Here is a 24,865-nt window from a genome sequence, read left to right as displayed (position 1 = left end):
TTCTTTGAAACACTGCAAACTTATTCGTTATAGTTACAAATAATGATCCATTGATTATTCCTTGCTGACCGGACTTCTCCTTTAAAACAAGCATCTTTTCTAAGTGAAATTATGGACAGAGGAGCACGAACTTTTACTCAATTAAGAGAAGATTCCTTCTTCATACGTTTACTCAGCTAAGAGTTGAAAGAAAACCAGCCAGACTCACGTGCCAGTTGTCTGTAAACGTCTCCAGGAGCCTCTGAATGACGGGAGCCTCTCCAGGGAGCCTGAAGGCCTCCAGGTAGAGCCGCAGGGCCTCATCAATGCGGAGCCCCTGGAAGGTAAACGTACTGAAAGCAAACGGGCCCCTGTTAGGTGGAGCATTGAACGAGCGTTCGGACGGCAGACAGACTTTTTATCTTACTTCACAAAGCTGTCCAGGAGCTCCATGTTCTTTCGGTCGCTGATGTACTCCCCAATCATCTTTTTGTCCAGACGCGGGTTTTCCCGCAGCCACTGCGCCACCTGCTTGGTGTCCAACGGGTCGCTCAGCAGGCCTTTCTCCTGGAGGAACTGGATCCCCTTCTTCGGCTTCTGGTTAAACTGCTCGGTCCCTGTGATGAGAAGCTGAACAAAAGGTAGAACAAATGTAGCTCTGGGTTAAATGAGAAAGAAGAGCCAAACTAATCCCAATCCTTTACTTTCTTCTTGGTCCTGATCTCCATCAGCTGCTGCGGATCCGGCAGACAGGAAGAGAAACGGGGGGGCTTTTTAGTTGCCTTCTTCTCTGCTACAGAAACAAATCCAGGTCACCAAGGGTTAACATTTCCAAAAATGCTTTTGTTTTTTGTTCAGCTTTTAGGAAGCCTCACCAGTTTCAGCGTCTCCGTGGTCGTCCCTGCCCAGATTCATCTTCCCCGCCATGAGGTATCCACTGGTAGGAGGATACCCCGACGCCTGCAGGGTGTGCGGACAGCTGTTGGGAACACCGGGATCTGGAGGAAAACAATGTCATAATGTTCATTTTAATGGTATTAGCTTTGGATTGTTCATAAGAACAAAGAGCGAACTACCTGTGATCAGGTCTGTTCCATTAGACGACGATCCTTCCTCTAGCAGCGTGTCTGACTGATCCTGCTGGGCCATGCTAACCACCTTGGACTGGCAGTGGGCTTCAATGCTGTCAATGACCGTGAGGAGGGCCTCCAGAGACAGCAGGTGGGTGGTGTAGAGCTGTCCCGACACAGGGAACGCGTTCTGATCGGGAGACAAACAGAACAAGCCTGCATGACGATTCAATTCAGTTTCTTTCTATAGCGCCAATTCACAACACGTCATCTAAAGGAACTTACGGTAAAAGTTCAACCAGATGATCCAGTCAAATTGATTCAAAGTTGTCTATCTAAGGAAAGCCAGGTGATTGCATCGACTCATTGACTCTTCAGCAATCCCTCACACTAAGCATGCTTGTAGCGACAGTGGAGAGGAAATTTCCCTTTTAATAGGAAGAAACCTCCAGCAGAACCAGACTCAGTGTGAGCGACCATCTGCTGAGGCCGACTGGGGTTCAAGGAGACAGAAGCAGAGATACAAAAAGACGCAGAGATACGAAAGGCAACACCGAACTAAAAAGCCTGAAATATTTGAGTTGGTGAGTGAAAAGATCTGCTAATCAAATAAGATTGTTTTACCTGAAATAAGATGAAAGACATCTTATTCTAGCGGCAGAATATAAAACTATCCGATTTCATGGACCAGAACTTTACTGACTGGCTCAAAGGAAGGACGTACGGAAAGTCTGACTTCTTTTTAGATCCTGTTCTATGGTGCAGAATAGGAACGGACAAATATATCGAAGAACAGCAGGAGTGGGAAAAAACGTTCAGATATAAAAACATCCAAAGTTTCATGACTTGTTCTTTTCAAGCAGATTGACAGAATGAGTAAAGGGCTGGTTATGCTCCTGCAGCAGTGTGTCGCAGTAAGCTTATCGCAGATATTTTTGATTCATGCCCAATAATGAAGCGTGGTCTGCACTGTGTTACTCCACACCACAACGCAAGAGGGCCAATCAGGAACTAGCTGTGGGTCTAGATACGGCCGAGGTGGTGAGGAAGTGGGGGAAAGTTTGTGCGACAACGGAGGGACATGAGGGTGAAAAAGAGCTGGGAACCAGGTGGAAAAAGGGTCCCAGCACCTCGCTCTTCTAGCTGGTCCATTTTCACGAGTCGTTTTCCACAATGGCGGTCACACAAAAAAAACAAGCCGGTAAGGTACCAAACAGGAAATACGCATAGTGTAGAGCGGATGTAGATTTGACCAATCAGAGGCCTCCTGTTTGCACTCACCTACAGTTTTGGGGAGCTGCAGCAGAGTGTCTGCGCAGGAGGGAGCATATATGCGTTAACTGCGACACTCACGCAGACGACCTGGTTTCTGAGTATAAATTGGCTACGTTCACACTGCAGGCCTTAAGGCTTAATTCCAATTTTTTTGTGAAATCCCTTTTTTGTTGCGTTGCAGTTCACATTTCCAAATATATGCGACTTGTATGGGATTTCCTGTGTGAACTGCATTCACACAGCTTAGGTGTCCCGCATGTTCAGTAGAGGACGCAATGACATCACAAACATACGTGCTCTGTGTTTACAGAAGTAAACATGGACGGTTAGTGCTGGAGAGCATCTAGCGTTTCTCCCTCATTTCAATAAGAAGGAAATCCACCTCTTTGCACCAAAAAGCTTTTGGCTTGATGGATGCAGCTTCAGGAGCATCGTTGGATGAACTATGTTATGTGTTACCTTGGACAGCATCTTGGTGAGGTCTTCGAACAGATTGGAGCAGTAGAAGTCACAGTCATAGTTGATGTAGAGCTCAGTGACGAAGCTGGGGATCCTCCAGAGCTGGACCAGAGCCTCCAGACCCATCTCCTTCATCTCATAGGGCATCTTGGCGTTCTCTGATGTGATGATGTCCATCAGTTTCTTCAGATACATCTGCCAGGTCAGCGCACAGTTCGTTAGATTGCTGAACATATATTTTCCCTGATTAGAGCAGGGAAGTAAAACTGTTTGCCAAAGGAATAAGGTGATATACATTTTTGGCTGTTAGCTTCCAACCTTTGGCAGATCATTTTATTCATCAGCAAACACTCATTTTAAAGGAAAAGTCCGCTCATATTCAGAATTCAAACTTCTGAAAGTACTTTAAATATAAAATTATTACATACTGTTCAAGTTTTTTTCATTAAAAGTAATTTTCATTTGAATGTGCTTTACTGGAGACATGTTTGTCATAAGATATCGGCTGCAAATGTTGGCTACATATTACCTGTTTTTTCTCTGGCCAGAAATTCGATGGCAAATCCTCCCTCTTCAAGTTAGCAATCCAACGACAAACCCACCCATCGACGATCATGAATCGGAAAGGTGAAATAACAAATTTTTATCACTTTTACCCGATGTATTCCAACATCCAGCTGCCATGCACGTGGGCATTGTCAGTTTCACTATAGCTCTGGTGAATTTCAATGGTGAAGTCCTCTGGAAATCTTCAATAATGCTACATTGCATGTACCAGAGGCAGCAGAAGCAGCTAGTTTACCTGCAAAGTCAATGGTTGATGCGCATCTTGGTGCAGCAGAAGGTCCCGCAGCGCATTTTGCGCATCAGGAGCAGCGCGTCTGAGTAGCTGAAGCAACGACTCATGAGCTTCTGAGCATCTGACGTCAAAAGCAGCAGCTGCTGGAGTTGGAAAAATTGAACTGCTGAATGCGGCACATCAACCAATCAGAGAAGCTGATCTGGGAGCTGGCAGGGAGACAGACACAGCACTGCTGATGCAGAAAACTATGATCACTCCTCTGAAACTGTTTATTAATGCCTAAATTAAATTAAAATGTTGAAAGCTGCTGACAAAACATGTTAAATTTTATTATCCTGGTGCCTCTCAGTTTGAATTATCGAAGTGAAAAAGGCCTTCAAGCCACTGTAAACATTAGGGGAAAACCCCAAAGAGGCGACCGGGCCAGAGGCTGCTGTTGAAAGAGATTCCCAGGGACAGCCACCGCCGGGATGTTGCGGTCTGAGCCGCTCCGACAGAAATAATATTGAAGGCAGGATGGTAATCTGGATGAACTGACTGCACTGACCATGTTTTCAGGACTTTCTTACTTTAAAATAGGTTCAAACTACTTTCTACCCGCTGATCACAGCTGCCATTGTTACATGCATAGAAACGATAGCGTAGCTCCGCCCAACACGCATCAGACCTACTTTTTGACCTCGTAGCTGGAGCAGCAGAACTAAACTTCAGCCACGCGTCAGAACTAAACTTGTACAAGCATCAAAAATGAAGCAGCAGGCACGTCTTTGCTGCTCCCGTTGCTTGCGGTCTGAATGTAATGTTGATTGCAGATGTGTCTAGTAGTTCCAACAGTTTTTAATATTCTCTTTTGTTTCTGCATTTTTATTTTATTTTATTGTATTTATTTATTTTTTTTCCTACTTGCTTTGATTCTGTTTTATCTTCCTGTATTTTAATCATGTAAAGCACTTTGCATTGTCTTTTTCTTTGAATTGTGCTATACAAATACATTTGCCTTGCCTAGTTTCCATTGATTTTGCTTGTAAAGGGGGGAGAATGGCGCTAGGCTTATTGTTTTAATTTTTCACCATTTAAGGCTAAATTCGTTAAATCACTGCGAATGTATTAGTTTTAGGTATAAATAATGATCCATTGATTATTCCTTGTTGACCGGACTTTTCCTTTAATAAGGCACTGGTTGGATAGCAGATTTTGCAGAGAATATTGAAGATCTTTACCTCCAGCTGGAACTTCAAATGTTCCCTCATGCTTTCAAAAAGCAGGAAGCAAACTCGCATGGAAGAAGCATAGAGGTTCATCCGCTCCACACTCAGCAGCTGCAACACAGATCAGATGATGACCAAGGATGTTCAGCCTTCCTCCTTCTAATGACTCAACATAAGCAGAAAGTCTCACAGATCTACGCTTTAACTGAATCAAAGGTGCAACATCGACAGAACATTCAGACTGGCTGAAGATATATTTCATTTCAAGAACGGAGAAAGATGGTTTTACCTGAAAGAGATGCCTGCAGAGCTCATCTTTCACTAGGACTAGTAACGACTGGTAATTCACGATGTGTGAAGACTCCAGCGCCACCGTCAGAAGCTGCAGGCCCATGTGGATCATAGCGTCGGTGTTATGGCGGTCCTGAGGGTTGGTGAGGGAGATCAAAAAGCGGAAAAGTTCCCGTAAACATGGCAGGCCGTACGGAATGAGGGCAACTCCTGCAGGACAGAGCAAACGTCAAAATAAAAACCTAAAAGAAGAAGAGGGGATGAAAATAAAGCTCCTGCCGGCCTCACCGTCTTTCTGGGTGGACTGAGTGAACCGGACTCCACGAGGGTTCACATACTCCATGTCGTGGACAGACGTGGTATCCGAGGAGTCTTTGTCGTCCAGAACTTCAGGGATGGACTCTACAGAAACGGCCTGCGTCGCGTCAGCCTGCGCCCCCTCAGACTGCACATGACGGGAACACGGATTAGAACCCCGCCCCCTGCCAGAACGGATCACGTTTAACGGTAAACACTCCACCTGTACGTGAGAAGAGCCGGATTCGGTAGAGGGCAGCGAGGTAGCAGAGCAGGGGGGGTTTACAGGCGGCTGCTCCAGGTCAGAGAGATCTTCCCTGGAGGTGGCTTTAGAGCCCGGATCCAGACCACTGTCTGTGGCTGTGGGGCTGCATGTGGAGGAGCCGGCGCTGTCCAAAATGGCGAGGCTGGAGGTAGAGGAGCCCTGCTCCATAAACGGGACGCCGCCTAGAGAAACCAGGTAGAGTCAGACAGGAAACCACAGAAACAACCCGGATCCATAATCCTACGTGCTTTCTGGGTGTTAGCTGACCCTTGATGCTTCTAGCCCTCATTTTAGCCTTTTTTATTCTCTGTTCCTCTAACTTCATGACAAACACAGAGTGAGAGATCTATTTATATATATTTGTGTATAAATGTGTTTGTGTATATTAAATATATATATAAACAATATAAAAATGTATGAGTGGCTGTGCTTTTCAACAAACATCTGAATATTCTATTACCCTTAACCCCACTAAGAATATTTAAATGCACTGAACTATTTCTTTGTTTTCAGCAAAAAAAATTTAAAAAGCCTGAACATTAGTTCAATATTCAGAAAGTTAAAGTTGATTAAAATTGATTCTGTGCTGCTCAACACATTACACTGAGTGGAGCCGTCAACCGCCCCAAGATGGCGCCACCAAACCACGTCTGGGCTCATGGGTGAAAGCGATCGATGCAGGGTCTACTCTTATATTATGTCTATGGTTACAGCAGGAAAGGCATGAACTTTGACCCTGGAAGTTTTTTTTTTCTGTTTTCTTTCCAAACAGAAGCCTGAATGCACCTGAAACAGAACTTCATCCTGATTTAGGCAGCGTGTTGTTTAAAACACCATGAAACAGCCTGCTACGCTGCTAGCATAGAAATCTTATTGAAACACAAAGCGTTCCGATTTTTTACCTAATCACAGGAGGCACGTGCGCTGTGATGACTAATGTTATTCACCTGAGAGGTTGTTGCTGAGGCTGCTGGGGTTTCCTGGGTCTGAGGGACTCTGGAGCAGGTGGCGAGGCGGCCGAGGCGAACGTTTCTGCTTCTTCCATTTGGACGACTCGCTCATCCCTCCAGCACGCATCTTTAGCTGAACACAATGAGTGGAAATCAGTGAAACATCTCCAGGCATGGCTGCAGCAAATATATCAATTCTCCAACAACCGACATAAACACACGTGGGCAAAACATGGCTGAGCTTCCAACCTAAGACCTGGTCTTTGAACGAGGCAGCTTAAAAAACAAACTAGTTAGCAGCGAAAGTGGAATCCAGATAAAACTGCATCAAAATCTATAAAAACAGGCTGGGATTAAAAGAGCTCCTTATGTTGGTGGAGATTTTCAGTGATCAAGGTCACAGTCATTCCAAAAAAGAAAATTAAAAACAACCCACTGGATTTTGATTCCAACTTTAAACGAGTGAATTAAGTGAATGAATGTGATTGGTTGTTTATCAAGGGGGCGGGATTGTTGTGGCGGAAGTAAGTTTGATTGTGGCCGGTTTGTCAGAAGCATCTTGCTAACCAGTTAGCAGCTTAGTGCTAGTAGGTTCCCAATGGGAAATTCCATTGAGACCAAGTAGCACTAAATTGGTGACTTAGAAACGACACTGTCAAGGAACACTATGGACAGAGGAAACATGCAAGAGGAGGAGAGTTTAGTGTCGGAGGTCGTGGATGAGTCTCCTCCGTCATACATTTTTTATTTAGAGGAGGAAAGCGGGGACGTAGATGTTGTGGAAGAGGACGCCAGGGCGGCAGAAGCTTGGTTTAGTGTAGAAGGCTTCCAGCCGTACATGTTTGAGCCCTTGCCTCGCAACGCTGCCAGTTCTGTTAGCTCTACGCCTGCTGAAGACACAGACGTCCATCCCCGTGAACACTGGGACGCAACTCAATGGGAAAGGAAATTATTATGATTTTTTATTTCAACCGTTGCGTATATTAGCTGCGACATATGAATCAAGATGCTATGACCGAAAAAATTTGATTAGCAGATGACCGATGATATATGAACCAACTCAACCTAATTTTCCTTTTGAGTTCATGCTGGCATTGCAGAAAACAGTTCCAACGTTTATTTCTCAGCTTCATTTTCATCAGTTAAATTAAGACTTTTATTTATAATCACTCTAGATATTCTGCGAATAAAAAAAATAACGGTTTTGATGAAGAAGTTGTACCTATGATCTTTCATCGTTTTTGAAACTTTAAAAATGGAAGAAGGTTCATTATCCTTTCAGCAGAAGAAACAAGATGCACAAACAAAGATGGCTGAGGCCAAGTTCACCCTGAGGTCTTTAAAAGAAGCTGTTAGAAAAGGAGGAGGGATCCCAGACACCTACAGCTAACTTCTTACCTGCACACGTTTGTTTTTCCATAAGATATTGTAAGCCTCAGAGGAGAGAAGGAGGCAGAAGCTGTTGATTAGTGATATGACAGTGAATAGGCAGATATGTGGCATGCTGAAGCAGGACGGTCATGCAACACGGGACAGGGGGAGATTCCCGACAGGGCCGAGGGTTTGGAGGAATGCACAGAATCTAGAGACGAGCAGGAAGAAGAAATGCAGCAGGCCGCAGCCTTCACAGAGCACAACCTAACTGCTCTAACCACTAGGCTAACATTAGTTGGCCTAGTGGTGGAATAAAAGGACTTGATTACTAAATTAGTTGATTATTATTTAAATAATTAAGTAATGTGGTTTATTGTTTCAGCCCTAATCTTCACCTTTCATGAACTCCATGGGGGTCTAAATTTCCTCTGCTTATCAGCTTTTCTTGAGCCGTTTCTCAATATGTGTACTTGCGCATTCTCATTCACTGGTGAAACTTCATCATCCTCAGCCCTATACTGTTCCAATTCACAAGAACAAGAAGACAGAACGGACAAAGTCGCCGGATGCTGTTCTCGCCCCTCCGTCTTTACCCAACATTCATCAGAGCAGGCTTGTCCGTTCTTGAGACAGACAGGTATCCCAGCATGCACTGCGGCAGCAGTAGCTTTCAATGAAGCGCTCACAGAGCTCAGGGTATTAAGTTAAATGTTCTCTTTTCTGTTGCTGTTGTTCAATAAAAGTACGTTTTAAGATCATTTGAGGCGAGAAGATTAAGATTCACTATATGGCCCATTTACTGATTTAATGTGTAATTACAAAAAAAAAGTTCAGATGTTGAGGGGACCACGGCAACCAGCAGAGCCCTGAGCCTGAGTGCTGACGTTAGCCCGTCTGCAGCAGCCAGGGCTGACGTTAGCCCGTCTGCAACGGCCATTGCTAACGTTAGCACGTTAGCCCGTCTGCAGCAGCCAGGGCTGACGTTAGCCCCTCTGCAGCGGCCAGGGCTGACGTTAGCCCGTCTGCAACGGCCAGGGCTAACGTTAGCACGTTAGCCCGTCTGCAGCAGCCAGGGCTGACGTTAGCCCCTCTGCAGCGGCCAGGGCTGACGTTAGCCCGTCTGCAACGGCCAGGGCTAACGTTAGCACGTTAGCCCGTCTGCAGCAGCCAGGGCTGACGTTAGCCCCTCTGCAGCGGCCAGGGCTGACGTTAGCCCCTCTGCAGCGGCCAGGGCTGACGTTAGCCCCTCTGCAGCGGCCAGGGCTGACGTTAGCCCCTCTGCAGCGGCCAGGGCTGACGTTAGCCCCTCTGCAGCGGCCAGGGCTGACGCTAGCCCCTCTGCAGCGGCCAGGGCTGACGTTAGCCCGTCTGCAACGGCCAGGGCTGACGTTAGCCCCTCTGCAGCGGCCAGGGCTGACGTTAGCCCCTCTGCAGCGGCCAGGGCTGACGTTAGCCCCTCTGCAGCGGCCAGGGCTGACGTTAGCCCGTCTGCAGCAGCCAGGGCTGACGTTAGCCCCTCTGCAGCGGCCAGGGCTGACGTTAGCCCCTCTGCAGCGGCCAGGGCTGAGGTTAGCCCGTCTGCAGCGGCCAGGGCTGACGTTAGCCCGTCTGCAGCAGCCAGGGCTGAGGTTAGCCCGTCTGCAGCAGCTCTCTCTCTGGCCGTGTGTGAAGGAGAAGGAGAACCTGGCTCTGATGGCAAGTTTTTTTGTTTTATTTGGCAAAATGTTCATTTGATTTGTTTATATGACTGTGTTCATTATTATTCCCACACTAAATGAAAAAAGTTCGAACTTATTATCTAGAGACTATTAATAACAGGAAGTGAAATGCAGCTCCAGACAAGCCGAGCGTGTGGTGATGTCATCAGTACGCTTCTGTTCCAATTGACCCAGATTTATGCTGCGTGTTCCCGTTCTCCCAGAGTCCACACATTCCTGTGTTCTTCTCAAGAACATACTTGACAAGAACACAAGTCCGAACTCGCGTTCTTGTGAATTGAGAAACGTCATTTGTTCCGACTGCTGTTCAGAGATTCATCACAGTATTCTGAATTGACACCTTCTAATGTGAGAAAGGGTCAATTCCTGGTCATTTGTGTTTATTCAGCCGATGGAAATGAAAATAGAATCCCCCCCCTCCACAGTTACAGACTGGTTGCTCATCCTCTGACAGTCAATCTGAAAGGTTTAAAATGACCAAACAGTAGAACATTTGGTACTTTGAGAATGGCACAAGCTGATGAAGAGATAAAAAAGAGAAAAGGCAGAAAAAACTGAAGATGAACATAAAGATCACAGTGAATCACTGATGCTGCGTTCACACCGGGTGCTTTATGGCAATAAAGCGTCTGATTTACATGCAAAGTCTAGGGGAGATGGTGTCCAGAGGTCCAACTGAGCATTTAGAGCGTTCCAGGCTGAAGTTCAATAAACTGAACTTTTGCAGCTGGACGCCGGAGCATCAACCAACCAGAAAAGCTGATCCAGGAGTTTGTTTGCCAGAGACAGACACTACCTGCAAGCTGTCATCTTTTTTGCAGACATTCTGCATATGAAAAATTAATAAATATTAAGGAGTTACACTCCAAATGATAGAGTGGATTGTTATATCAAAGGAACAGAGAGCAGCTCTGATTATTATTGCTGCACTAAAACATTTTTTATGAACTATGGAGAAACAGTTTATAAATACCCAAACTAGCTAGAAATGTTAAAACCTGCAGCATCAGTCTTTGCTTCTAATGATGCAAAGATTTTCTGCATTTGCTCATTAAATCTATTGTAAAGTCACTGCTGCATGAACGGCTCCATTTCTCTGGTTTGACTGAAAATCGATTCATTTCCAAATTATATTTAACAGCTGAAGACTTTTAAGCAAACCAAGCCTTCAATCCAGTAAAGGGTGGAGTTAATTCAGGAGAACAGCTGGATTGATTCACCATCGCATAATAAGGAGAGGGGTTCTTAAAGCGAGCAGCGTTCACCAGACTACACAGCCACAGACAGTGAGAAAACCACAAGCAAACCCATCACCATGGAAACAAACCGGAATATTATCATCCTTATCATGTTACCTTTTTCATGTTGGCTCCCACATAACTCTTTGCCTCCTCTTTGAACTGAGGCAGCCTGCAGAGAGAAAAAGAGAGGACCATCAACCAACGAGGCACTTCGTCCACCTGAACGAACTTGCTGCCTTTGAGGCCAAAGGCAAGAAAAGCTTCATAATCCACTCATTTTACATTCACAGCTTCTGATAAAACTCCTTCTTTCTCATCAGGTCTGCAGCGTATGACACAGCAGAAGGCTGAGTTCCCCTTTGAAAGCTTCTACAGTTTCACTAGATTTAATGAAAACAAAAATCTAATTCCATTTATTGGAATCAGGGTTGATCTAACTGCTCATAAAACAGCTTTATATCCATCCTCAGATTTAGAATAATGAATCCATTAGACCAGGGGCAGATTTAGGAAATTTGGGGCCCTGAGCAAAGACAAGCAGGGGGCCCTCTGAATTGAGAAGACAACACATAAAACAGAACCATTATACAGATAGAGAAATGTTAATAGAATAAACATCCATTATCTGTTCTAGGTTGTGTCCCTCTCTTCTTGTCCCTTTTCTTCTTGTTTTCATCTCTATGTTTTGTACTCAGCTGACTTTTCATGCTGTCTCTAAAGGAATGAAAGATTTTTTTCCAAGCACTAAGCTCACTTAGCTGATTGCTCCTTCCTGTGTTTCCAAAAAGGCCAAAGTAAATAACCCAGTCCTTCTTTTCACTGTAGACAAGCCATGATCTGCTTCTCTGTTCTCCATTTTTCATTTGGATGAAATAATAGCTGCATGAATCATGACAGCAGACAAGATAGAGGAGAGGAGGAGGCGGGGTTACCAATCTACTGGCTCTGGAGAGCAGAGTTTGCTGCTTTTAGATGTTATTGCAAAGTCTCCAGCTGCAGAAAAAACTCTCCAGATGTTGTGCTAGGCGCTTTTTTAAAATAAAAGTGCTAGAGGGGTCTGAAAAGTCACTAAATATAGCAACTAAAGCGCTAAGTTGGCAACACTGCTCTTCGCATTGTTTGTTTTCAAATGGTTTGCTGCTGCCTGTTTGGACCTTTCTGAACATGTGCAGCAAATGGACTGATCCAATATGGTGGACACTGACACACACTGAATATTATAAGCGTTCTGATGGCATTTTGTGAAAGTTTTTTTTTTTTTTATCAAAAACATAATTAATGTGAACAAAAAGGAATAGCTGTAATAGCTAGTGTTGCGCCACAGCCATTTTTTGGCCCTATACCGATACTTGGCTGTGCAGAATTAGCCGATACCATACCAATACCATTTGTTAATTGATATGTGTGTGTATATATGAGAACTGCATACTACTTGGATGTAAATAATTGCCATCATGGCTTTGTCAAACTGCTGCCTACCTTTGTGAAGCTGAAAACAGACTAATACAAAGTGAATCCAGTAGAACTTTTTATTGCCTACCTGGAATGGGTGACAATAGTTGAATAAACTTTCAAAATTGTATCGGTGTAATTATTTTATTTCAAGGGCATAAAAATTAATTTCATTGGAGGATCGTCTCATTTTTCACTCAAACGTTTAAAGCTGTTTTTTAGTTTACTAATACGTCTTTTTGCAGCTTTCTAACCATCATCACTGCTTCCAACAAGCTCAGTTAGATTTCTGTGATGATTCTTTGGTTTTCTGGAAGACCGATGTCGTCTTTTGTAAGTAATCAGTCAGACCTGTTCCCGGTGCATGTTGATCTCCACCAGGGCTGCCCTTTGTCACCGGTTCTGGTCGTTACATTTATGGACAGAATTCCGAGGCGCAGCCAGGGACCAGAGGGTGTCCGGTTTGGGAACCTCAGGATATCATCTCTGCTGTTTGCACATGATGATGTCCTGTTGGCCTCATCAGACCGGGACCTTCGGCGTGCACTGGGGCAGTTTGCAGCCAAGTATGAAGCGGCTGGGATGAGGATCAGCACCTCCAAAGCTGAGGCCATGGTTCTCCACCGGAGAAAGGTGGACTCCCCTCTTCAGGTGGGTAGAGAAACCTTGTCTTAAGTGGAGGAGTTCAAGTATTTCAGGGTGTTGTGCACGAGTGAGGGACAGATGGAGGGTAAAACGATAACAGATTGGTGCAGCGTCATTAGTGATGCAGTTCCTGTATCGAGTCAATGGGCAAAGCGCTTGATTTACCGATCAATCTACGTTCCCACCCTCACCAATGGTCATGAGATCTGGTTAATGACAGAAAGACAAGATCCCTAATACAAGTGGCCGAAATGAGTTTCCTTCTCAGGGTGGCTGGCTGAACCCTTCGGGGTCGGGTGAGGAGCTCAGTTATATTCGGGGGGAGCTCGGAGTAGAGATGTTGCTCCTCCACGACGAGAGGAGCCAGTCAAGGTGGCCTGGGCATCTGTTCCGGATGCCTCGTGGTCGCCTCCCTCAGGAGGTGTTCCAGGCATGTCCCATTGGGAGGAGGCTTTGTAGAAGGCCCAGGACACGCTGGAGGGACTATGTCTCTGAGCTGTCCTGGTGTTGCCTCAGGGTCCTCCCAGAGCAGCTGGAGGAGGTGTGTGTGGATCGGGAAGTCTGGACATCTCTACTTAGCCTGCTGCCTCCTCATCCCGGCCCCGGATAAAGTGGAAGAAAATTGATGGATATTTTTTTTTTTTTTTATGTGCATTTATTTTACCATCTCTCAGTTTGTCCTCAGCTTTTGGCTCGTTGATGAATTGTTAGGCTTGGCTTTGCAGCCAGCCTCTGTGAATCAAGGTTAGCTTTATGCTAATAATCACACCGATGATATCAGTTATAGAGGTGGTAGAGGAAAAAAAAACTAAAAAAGGGCTTTTAACCTTATTGTTGCATGATAAGGCTGCTCCTTCCGAAACATTGTTTTATTAAAAGCTTTAAACTTTGATTCAAAGAGTTTGTGAAAAATGAACCTCAATGTGGGAAAGTCTGAATTTTCCTGAAATCCTGCTGAAATGAGGCTTTCTGTAGACACTAAAGCTTAGCTGCTAATTGAGACATGTCCCCCCCCATGACACAGAGTCCATGTTAATAAAGTGCTGCATTGCTAGCTTTATTATGGGATGATCTGTGGGGCTAACAGATTAACAGGCCTGATACTTTCAGCAGGCTCCTCCTTAAAGGCTGGGAGTGTCTGCTCCTCATTATCCCCTTTTATTGGGGTGAAAGGGCAGCCGGCACACAAAAGCATTTCTATGGTGGGGCTCAGGGTGTATGCAAATGATGGAGAAGTGGATGATGATCAGAAAGTGTCCTCAATGAGCCCAGGAAGGCATTGGCTTTAAGGAAAAATGTGCCCAAGGAACAAAAACTTTCATTATAACAGAGCAGGGAGAGGCTGTCAATCAGTTTACTGTAAAAGGTGGTTTAATCTGCTGCAAAAAGCTAAACTTGAGAAAAACTTGGAGGACTTCCACAGATGATGGTTTTATTTAGTGTTGCACCGATACCGATACCAGTACCAGACGGGGCCCCAATACTGCCCTAAAATGGTGGTATCGGTATCGGCGAGTACCAACAAATAGGGCACTGATACCATTTTGAGAGCCATAAGTTTATTCAACTATTGTCACCCACTCCTGGTAGGCAATAAAACGTTCTACTGGATTCACTTTGTATTAAATTTTTTTCCAGCTTCACAAAGGTAGGCAGCAGCTTGACAAAGCCGTGATGGCAATTATTTTACATTATTTTGGTATCAGCCGATACTGCACAGCCAGGTATCGGGTATCGGTATCGGGGCCAAAAAATGGCATCGGCGCAAAATAATAAAAACTTTATTCCTGGGATGGAATAAGATTTTTTTTATTCTTCAGATAAGATAATTAGAAAATATCCACTTGAAATAAGAAAATGGAATTGCTGTTTTTTTTTTCTTATTTTAAATGTAAATCATCAACTTACCTCCTCAATTCAAGATAAAATGCACTTAGATTTACATTTACATATTTGCGGAGCATAATCAGGAATTTTTTTTATGAGGAAATTAAACACAGTATTAATTTGGATGAAAAAGGATGTTTGTCTATGTTCAGTTTTTATGTCTTTTACTTTCTTGTTTAACAAAAAATGGAAGAAAGGAGACATATTTCTTCTCACATATAAAGCCTTAAATGGCCAAGCTCCATCTGATATCAGAGATCTGATTGTTCCTTATGTTCCTAACAGAGCACTTCGCTCTGTTCGCTCTTTTAGTTATCAGGCTCCTCTCCTGTGGAACCAACTACCAGTTTTAGTCCGTGAGGCAGACACCCTGTCTACTTTTAAGGCTAGACTTAAAACTTTCCTTTTTGATAAAGCTTATAGTTAGAGTGGCTCAGGTTATCCTGAGCTATCTCTATAGTTATGCTGCTATAGGCTTAGACTGCTGGAGGACATAGAGACCCCTTTTTCATTATTCGATCTCTATCTGTCCATTCTGCAGTATTTGACATTTCAATCTCTAACATTCTGCTCTCTCTGCTTTTTCTCACAGTAGCTTCATCTGGTCTGTTCCTGTTTGGCTGTGACTCCATCCTGGAGAGAAAATTATAGATTTTGCAGCTCGGCCTGTTTTTCAGTGTTTAGCCTCGTTTCTCTGACTGTGACTAACTGGATGTGCTCTCTTCATCCTCTGACATGGCAGCTGGCTTGGAGCTCGTCTGCCATGCTGTGTGTTTCCTGGACAAGGCCGCCTGTGGAGCTGATTGACAAGTTCCTTTTGTATCTCTGCTTCTTTTTCTATGTCTGCTTCTGTCTCCTTGAACCCCAGTCGGCCTCAGCAGATGGCCGCTCACACTGAGCCTGGTTCTAATGGAGGTTTCTTCCTGTTAAAAGGGAGTTTTCCTCTCCACTGTCGCTACAAGCATGAATAGTATAAGGGATTGCTGAAGAGTCAATGAGTCGATGCAATAAACTGGTTTTCCTTAGATAGAAAACTTTGAACCAATTTGAATGGATCATCTGGTGAACTGCAAAGTGCCTTGATATGACATGGGTTTTGAATTGGTGCTATGGAAATAAAACTGAACTGAATTAAAACTTGAATTTAAATACAAAAGGATTTATCAGTAAATTGCCAGACTCCTTAAAATCAGAAAGGAAGCTCTGAGCTACACTTTATGTACATTTCCTCTGCTATTTATGATCAAAATAAGTTGCCTGCTTTAAAATCAGATTTCTGATCATTTCAATCATTGTGAAGAAAAGAGGAGCATCACTGATTCTACATTTCAGAGGCGTTTACCTGGAGAACAGAAGCTGCACCATGTCCACCAGTGTGTGTTCTGCAGATTTCCTCAGGAGCTCTACAGAAAAAATTTAAATTCCAATGTGAAAAATACAGAAAAACATGAAATAATAAGAATCAGCTTTCTTTCCCTCACTGCAGTTAAACATAGAAGCTAGCATGTAGCATGTAGCAGCATCTGGGGAGTATTTAGGATCCAAAGCGACAGCCTGGTGTTAAAAGCTGCAACCTGTAAGTGCCCTGATCTCTAACCACCTGACCATCAATGAGCCTTAGATTTACTGTTATCCTGCAGAAACATCATTATTTAGACAGCTTTAATAAATCTCATATAATCTGGAATATTCCCTTCTACGTTTGAGGTAGATTGGAAGAAACAGAACCTAGAAGCACGACTGTCAGCTCTTCTGAAGTCCTTCTGATTTCACTGAAGTCGAATATTAGATCCCATCCCTACAACGTTATTCCAGGATCCTATGGAAGTAAAACAGTGTCGCTGGAATCTGCCTGTTTTGTACACCATATTTTAAACATTGCATTTTTACACATTGAATTCCTCACACTGAATTTTTATCTGGAAAAAATGTGACTGCTAAAAATTCCGCTGCAAAAAAATTTGCCTGCATTTGACTGCAAATGTGTTGACCTTTTGATGAAGCAATCTACACTCTATGCAGTCGAGCAGCTTCTAGCCAATGAAATTAGTGCATTTGGTCACGTGACACAACAGTTGGGCATAGCTTTGTTCCTGGCTAAATGAAGCTGAATGAGGAGTTTTTCTTGTTAAATAGATATGATTACAAAAAATATGGTAGCTATTCATAGACAGGCATTAGAGTTTTTCATTTAATCGGACTGGGTGAAATACCTGAGCTGATCACAGCTAGGTCGGCACCCCTGTCTACCAAGACTCTTGGTTTGATCTGAAAGAAGGGGCCAGTGGCAAACTTTTTTTTCTTTCTGACCAAATGAGCTTATTTCATTGGCTAGAAGCTGCTCGATTGCATGGAGTTTATGCTGCGTTCACACCGGGGACAGCTGGCGCGACAGAAGCAGCGAGTTTACATGCAAAGTCAATGGTTGACGCGCGTCAAGGCGCAGCAAAAGGTCCCGCGGCGCGTTTCGAGCAGCAAGCGCAGCGCGTCTGAGCAGCTGAAGCAGCGCGTCGGGCGCGTTTTGGCATCTGACGCGCGTGACGCGCCGCAAACGCGTTGCTGCTCGAGATGGAAAAATTGAATTTTTGCTGCTCGACGCGCCGCGTCAACCAATCAGAGAAGCTGATCTGGGAGCTGGCTGGGGGAGAGACACAGCACTGATGACACAGACCGCTCTGATTTCTCCTCTTAAACAGTTTATTAACGCATAATTAACTTAAAATATATACATCTGCCGGCAGAATATGTTCGCTTTTATTATTGTGGTGCCTGCAGATCGGATTATTTAGATGAAAAACACCTACCAGCCACCGCGGTAAACCGCGAGGAGGCGACCCGCCAGAGGCTGCTGATGAATGGATTCCTTCTGTCGGCGCACCGCCGGTATGTGGGGGTCTGAGCGGCTCCGACAGAAATAATATTGGGAGGCAGGATTGTAATCTGGATGAACTGACTGCACTGATGAAGTTTTCAGGTGTATTTTCTCACTTAAAAACATATTAAAACTACTTTATTCCCACTGATCACAGCAAATATAGCTGCAAGGCAGAGAAAGGATAGTGAAGCTCTGCCCTACGCGCGTCAGAGCCACTTTTGGACCGCGCAGTCAGAGCAGCAAAGTTGCTTCAGCCGCGCGTCAGAACTTACTGGTACAAGCAGCAAAAATGAAGCAGCAGACGCGATTTTGCTGCTTTTGCTGCCCCCGCTGTGAATGCAGCATTAGACTGCTTTGGCTTGAATTCACCAGAAGGTTAACACATTTGCAGGCAAATTTTTTGCAGTTAAATCTTTTGCAGGGAAAATTTTTGCAGTTAAATCTTTTGCAGGCAAATTTTTTGCAGTTAAATCTTTTGCAGGGAAAATTTTTGGCAGGCGAATTTTCACCAGATAAAAATTCAGTGTAAGGCATTCAATGGGTAACAAAATTCAGCATTAAAAATTAAGTTTTTAAAAAATTCACAGTTTAAAATTCGGTGTACAAAAAAGGCAGATCCCAAGGAGACTTTTTTTCTTCCTGCCTTTGCTTTAGAGCTATTGGTGGTGACTTTTAATTACTAATTATCTAATTTTATTTTAAGTTCAAGTTAAAAGAAAATGGCTACTAATAAACTTTATTCTAATTCACAGTGATGAGTTCCTGGAGAGTTGAATATAATCTCATGTGTTCAGATGAAGGACCAGTGTTCATCTGATGGGCGTTATTCGTATCATTTATGGTTATAAATGGTTTCTTTGGATTTATTGACTCAGCACAAAATAAAGATTCATTCTAAAACTGGAACAAAATGATGTTTGTTCAACATTTATACCATACAGGTAGAAAAGATTGACCTAAAAACGCTGTCTGTGTCTGTTAGAAAACTGTTAATGTCATTTTATTTGTATTAACTTGCAGGCATTTGGTCTGCTAGGAATTTTCTGATGTTTTTAACTTCTAATGGGGAGAAAAAATGGTTTTCCCAGAAAAGGAAAAGTAATGCTCTGTCCAGCCTGTAATTAAACCTTTCCTTAATGAACCGTCTCTTGACCCAGATGAATTGGTGAATTATAGACCTACATGGCCTAGTAAACTAGCCCCACCGCCAGAGGCCAAAGTCATCTTTGCCTGCGAGTTGGTCTAGCCTCGATCAATGCCCCAGGCCCTAGAACTGGCGGGCCAATCACAACCCAGACATGTGTTTTGAATGTCTGGATGCAAAGTGGGCGGGGTTTTGAGAGCGGGACGACAAAGCTGCGCGACGCTGGAGAAAGCAAAACAAGGAAGATGGCAACACACTTTTTAACAGTTCTCGTTTGACTCAGCTTTGGATTCAGTTTAGGAAGGATTAGACTTGGGGTTTTTCATTGAAACGTGAGCAGGAAGAGGAAGAGTTAAAAGGGAGTTTTTCTTCTCAACTGTCGCTACAAGCATGCTTAGTGTGAGGGATTGTCTTCGAGCCAATGAGTCAATGCAATCAACTGGTTTTCCTTAGATAGAAAACTGAATTAATCTGACTGGATGATCTGGTTGAACTGTAAAGTGCCTTAAGAGGACGTGTGTTGTGAATTGGTGCTATGGAAATAAACTGAATTGAATTGAACACCACCCTCAGCCAGTGATTTAAATTTTTAACTTTGTTTGGTTCACTTCTTTTCAGTCTCTGCGTTTTCTCAGGGAGATCCATGTCGTCACTTCAGAGGCCACAGAAATAAATCTGGTTTATGTCCAAACTTTGGACTAAAACACAGCAATGTTTACCAACTGAAGGACATGAACATTAGCCTGGGTCAGCTGGAGGAAAACGTACCACTGAGGCGCATCTCAAAGCAAATTCTGAAGCACGACTGCATGATTTCACACACAGACTCATTGGTCAGATGAGCTCCAACTGGCGTCAGCAGCAGAGTCCGAAGAACCTGGGGAAGACAAACCGAGAAGATCGCAGCTGCTTTAGGGTGGCCGTGCACGACTCAGAGCCATTACTGAGCTCTGATGCTGACAGACAGCATCGGAAGGAGGACGACGACATAAAAACTCAGAAGAATGATACTTTATCAGTAGAAACTGATGATAAAGGAAGCACAAATAAATGAGACCTGTGATAAAAACACAGAGGGACAGAAAAATGCCAAGCAGGGTGCATCTTAACAGGGGTGGGTGGGACCTAGGTAAAGCAAAACGCGGGATTGGATGAGCATCTCCAAATCTTAAAGCTTATATTGAGCTAGGGCTGAAAGATTCTGCCTGGAAACAAAAATAGTGATTTTAAATAGAGCTCAAACAATTCATCTGACTAATTAATCAATTAATTTAGTACTTGATTAATCATTAGCTGGAGTATAGGGACTGTAAAACATGCCTTTAGCTGACAGAGTGACCCACACAAGATTGTAAAAATATATAAACATTTTGCATTTACAGTTAAAAAACTTCTTAGTCTATCTGTTCTATCCAGAAATCTTAGCTCCACATGGTTTGATTTAGTAAAAAGTCTTCTTTAAACAATCTTTCGCTGTCTGATTATTGACGGATAAATTGAAATATTAATTGACAGATTAATCAATTTCCAGGATAATTTTTAGTTGCAGGTCTATATACATTTTAAACTAATATTGCGATTATATTTCCATTTTCCTTTGCAATAACCACAATCATATAAATGTTTTACTACAGAATTTAGGATTTTTCATGACCTTGGAAGCGTGGCTTTCCACAAACCATGTTTGTAGAACTTAACTGTAACCTTTCTGTGAAAAAGGTCTAACTTCTATCTGCAGGCATGAACCTGCGGGCTAGCTGCATCCGTCTCTTCCCATCTGTGTCGTTGCAAAACCACCTTAAAGGAGAAGTCTGCTCATATTCAGAATTCAAACTTCTGAAAGTGCTTTACATATGAAATTATTACATACTGTTCAATAAATAATAAGTGTTTTTAATTCAGAGTAATTTTCATTTGAATGTGCTTTACTGGAGGCATCCATGTTTGTCAAAGAACACTACTGCCACCTACTGGTTTGTGACGTCACGGTGCGGTATCGGCTGTTGATCAAGTCCCAGTGCTGTATCTGGTGTTTGTCACAACGCGCTATTATCCAAGTCATCTTGAAAACATTCTTCTTCCAAATGTTGGCTACATATTACGGGTTTTTTCTCTGGCCAGAAGTTCAATGGCAAATCCTCCCTCTTCAAGTTGGCGATCAGACGATCAACATGTCCGTGGAGGATCAGGCATCAGAAAGGTGGAATAATTCATTTTTTCCCCGTTACCCGAAGTATTCAGCTGCCATGCACGTGGGCATTGTCAGTTTCACTATAGCTCTGGTGAATTTCAATGGTGAAGTCCTCTGGAAATCTTCAATAATTGTTGTTGATTGCAGATGTGTCTAGTAGTTCCCACTGATTTTGCTTGTAAAGCGGGAGAATGGTGGTAGGCTTACCGCACCGTGACGTCACTGCTGGAAGGGGTTACTATATTTGGGCAAAAATGGCCGCTCCCAGACTCAGTGATGGCGATGACAACTTTTTTACTGATTAAAACTAAATTCATTAAATCTCCGCGGAAGTATTCGTTTTAGGTATAAATAATGATCCATTGATTATTGGTTTTACTGACCGGACTTTTCCTTTAAGCATAAAGCTCTGGAATAAAAAACCTAGCTACTTACTCTTCTCATCTTGTTAAATTGTGATTACGGTGGGGCAAAAAAGTATTTAGTCAGCCACCAATAGTGCAAGTTCTCCCACTCAAAAAGATGAGAGAGGCCGGTAATTTTCATCATAGATATACCTCAACTATGAGAGACAAAATGAGAAAAAAAAATCCAGAAAATCCCATTGTCTGATTTTTAAAGAATTTATTTGCAAAATATGGTGGAAAATAAGTATTTGGCCAGTTACAAACAAGCAAGATTTCTGGCTCTCACAGACCTGTAACTTCTTCTGTAAGTGGCTCCTCTGTCCTCCACTCGTTACCTTCATTAATGGCACCTGTTTGAACCCGTTATCAGTATAAAAGACACCTGTCCACAACCTCAAACAGTCACACTCTAAACTCCACCATGGCCAAAACTAGAGAGCTGTTAAAGGACACCCGAAACAAAATTATAGACCTGCACCAGGCTGGGAAGTCTGAATCTGCAATAGGTAAACAGCTTGGTGTGAAGAAATCAACTGTGGGATCAATTATTAGTAAATGGAAAACATACAAGACCACTGATTATCTTCCTCGATCTGGGGCTCCACGCAAGATCTCACCCCGTGGGGTCAAAATGATCACAAGAACGGTGAGTAAAAATCCCAGAACCACACGGGGGGACCTAGTGAATGACCTGCAGAGAGCTGGGACCAAAGTAACAAAGGCTACCATCAGTAACACACTACGCCGCCAGGGACTCAAATCCTGCAGTGCCAGACATGTCCCCCTGCTTAAGCCAGTACATGTCAAGGCCCGTCTCAAGTTTGCTAGAGAGCATTTGGATGATCCAGACGATGACTGGGAGAATATCATATGGTCAGATGAAACCAAAATAGAACTTTTCGGTAAAAACTCTACTCGTCGTGTTTGGAGGAGAGAGAATGCTGAGTTGCATCCAAAGAACACCATACCTACAGTGAAGCATGGGGGTGGAAACATCATGCTTTGGGGCTGTTTTTCTGCTAAGGGACCAGGACGACTGATCCGTGTGAAGGAAAGAATGAATGGGGCCATGTATCGTCAAATTTTGAGTGAAAACCTCCTTCCATCAGCAAGGGCATTGAAGATGAAACGTGGCTGGGTCTTTCAGCATGACAATGATCCCAAACACACCGCCCGGGTAACGAAGGAGTGGCTTCGTAAGAAGCATTTCAAGGTCCTGGAGTGGCCTAGCCAGTCTCCAGATCTCAACCCCATAGAAAATCTTTGGAGGGAGTTGAAAGTCCGTGTTGCCCAGCGACAGCCCCAGAACATCACTGCTCTAGAGGAGGAATGGGCCAAAATACCAGCAACAGTGTGTGAAAACCTTGTGAAGACTTACAGAAAACGTTTGATCTCTGTCATTGCCAACAAAGGGTATATAACAAAGTATTGAGATGAACTTTTTTTATTGACCAAATACTTATTTTCCACCATATTTTGCAAATAAATTCTTTAAAAATCAGAAAATGTGATTTTCTGGATTTTTTTTTTCTCATTTTGTCTCTCATAGTTGAGGTATATCTATGATGAAAATTACCGGCCTCTCTAATCTTTTTAAGTGGGAGAACTTGCACTATTGGTGGCTGACTAAATACTTTTTTGCCCCACTGTATATTGCAAACACAATTCATTTCCCAGCCCTATATTGAGCTCATGGTCATCAGAGACGGCAAGGTTATGGGTGGAGAGGAGAGGTCAAAGATTGATGACAATAAGTGACACCTCCTCCTCAGACAGTGCTGACCAATGGCTGCACTGGATGCCATTCTATAATTCCTCTTCTAGAATGTCCTGAATGTGCCATCGATAAAACAAACTCCTTCTCTTCATGCTCTAATGAGCTGTTTTTCTAAGGAATGGCCGCCTGCTGCGTTCTGATCTGGTCTCGTCGTACGGCTGCGGCCATCCGACCTCCTACATCACAGAAACACAGCGCCACACGCAGCTCGACAGTTTGCACCAAAAACAAGAAACATTTGGATTCTCTTCAACGTCAATAAGAACATAAAATGGATGGATCCATTCTTCCCCGATAAAAACAGAAAAACTCTTTCCTCCTTCGAAGGTTCCTGCTGAGTAAAAATAAAATCTACCTGCAGGATTTTCATCAGGACCACTTCATCACTTGCAGGGTCTGTTCCCACGAATCGAGCATGCGTGACCGCGTCCGCCATGTTCTCGATGGCCTCTGCAGCAGCTTCATGGTTAGAATCTGGAAACAGACAGAAACAGCAGAACAATGATGGCAGTTTTAAAGTGACCAGGTTGAATGAGTTCATTGGTTGCTTGGTTAAATGGGGAAGACCAGCAGTGTTTTAAACAGCTGCGAGGATGTGGTCTCTTTAAGCCACATCTATACGTGGTCCTGAAACCAGATTGGATCCAAAACAGAAAGCAACATCTAGAATGGAACCGTTCACAGATAAACTTATCCAGCTGTTAGAATGACCTGGTCAAAGTCCAGACCTGAATCTAATCCAGAATCTTTGGAAAGAACTGAAAGCTGCTGTCAAGTCCTCAAAATTACACTACTTTTTATGTCTCATTAAGCCTTTTATTCTGCACTCTAGACGTCCTGTGGATGTTTGTTTGTTTTTCTAAATTAATCATCTCGCTCATATTCTGAGAAACATTTTGACCTCTGGATGGAAGTAAAGTTTGGGATGAGGCAGACATTCTGTAGAAGACTTGGGTAAAACCATGTTTCCATGGTTGATATGAGGAAATAGAGGAAAAACTATAACCGAAAATGAAGATCCAGCAGCTGACAGCAGGAGGAGAGACCTGGACAGGACAGAAACAGCTGCAGCCGATCCTCTGGAATCAAATCTGCACGTTGTTTAGTTCAGATCGCGGCTCTGGCCTTCACATCTGCTCTCCACCTCAGCAGTAACGACAGGAGCACCGTGCTGCGAGCTCGTCTCTGATTGGAGCACCGTACTTGGAGCCCGTCTCCGATTGGAGCACCGTGCTGCGAGCTCGTCTCCGATTGGAGCACCGTGCTGCGAGCTCGTCTCCGATTGGAGCACCGTGCTGCGAGCTCGTCTCCGTTTGGAGCACCGTGCTGGGAGCTCGTCTCCGATTGGAGCACCGTGCTGCGAGCTCGTCTCCGATTGGAGCACCGTACTTGGAGGCCGTCTCCGATTGGAGCACCGTACTTGGAGCCCGTCTCCGATTGGAGCACCGTGCTGCGAGCTCGTCTCCGTTTGGAGCACCGTGCTGGGAGCTCGTCTCCGATTGGAGCACCGTGCTGCGAGCTCGTCTCCGTTTGGAGCACCGTGCTGGGAGCTCGTCTC

The 24,865-nt window shown here is 43.9% G+C and overlaps 1 protein-coding gene across 6 annotated transcripts in view; it reads right to left on the bottom strand.

The window, feature by feature from the left end:
* The window catches only part of gbf1 (golgi brefeldin A resistant guanine nucleotide exchange factor 1), a 113,355-nt gene that overhangs the window by 26,950 nt on the left and 61,540 nt on the right, over positions 1 to 24,865 (bottom strand). For 2 of the 6 annotated variants that reach the window (XM_038271182.1, XM_038271184.1), the window contains exons 5-18: positions 23,663 to 23,781; positions 19,701 to 19,809; positions 16,256 to 16,316; positions 11,044 to 11,098; positions 6,594 to 6,729; positions 5,373 to 5,828; positions 5,083 to 5,294; positions 4,806 to 4,904; positions 2,784 to 2,978; positions 1,056 to 1,239; positions 855 to 977; positions 684 to 772; positions 407 to 609; positions 209 to 332 (exon numbers count right to left, since the gene is read on the bottom strand). In XM_038271182.1, the coding sequence (XP_038127110.1) occupies positions 209 to 332; positions 407 to 609; positions 684 to 772; positions 855 to 977; positions 1,056 to 1,239; positions 2,784 to 2,978; positions 4,806 to 4,904; positions 5,083 to 5,294; positions 5,373 to 5,828; positions 6,594 to 6,729; positions 11,044 to 11,098; positions 16,256 to 16,316; positions 19,701 to 19,809; positions 23,663 to 23,781 (2,165 nt within the window). Of the gene's footprint in view, positions 1 to 208; positions 333 to 406; positions 610 to 683; positions 773 to 854; positions 978 to 1,055; positions 1,240 to 2,783; positions 2,979 to 4,805; positions 4,905 to 5,082; positions 5,295 to 5,372; positions 5,829 to 6,593; positions 6,730 to 7,994; positions 8,031 to 11,043; positions 11,099 to 16,255; positions 16,317 to 19,700; positions 19,810 to 23,662; positions 23,790 to 24,268; positions 24,432 to 24,865 lie in introns of those variants that run through there. The other 4 variants (XM_038271187.1, XM_038271185.1, XM_038271186.1 and 1 more) reach the window with 4 other exon arrangements.

This window comes from Cyprinodon tularosa, unplaced genomic scaffold (assembly GCF_016077235.1).
Source record: "Cyprinodon tularosa strain WSP-4 unplaced genomic scaffold, ASM1607723v1 ctg792, whole genome shotgun sequence".
NCBI classification, from domain to species: domain Eukaryota; kingdom Metazoa; phylum Chordata; class Actinopteri; order Cyprinodontiformes; family Cyprinodontidae; genus Cyprinodon; species Cyprinodon tularosa.
This window is presented reverse-complemented; position numbering and strand designations above follow the sequence as displayed.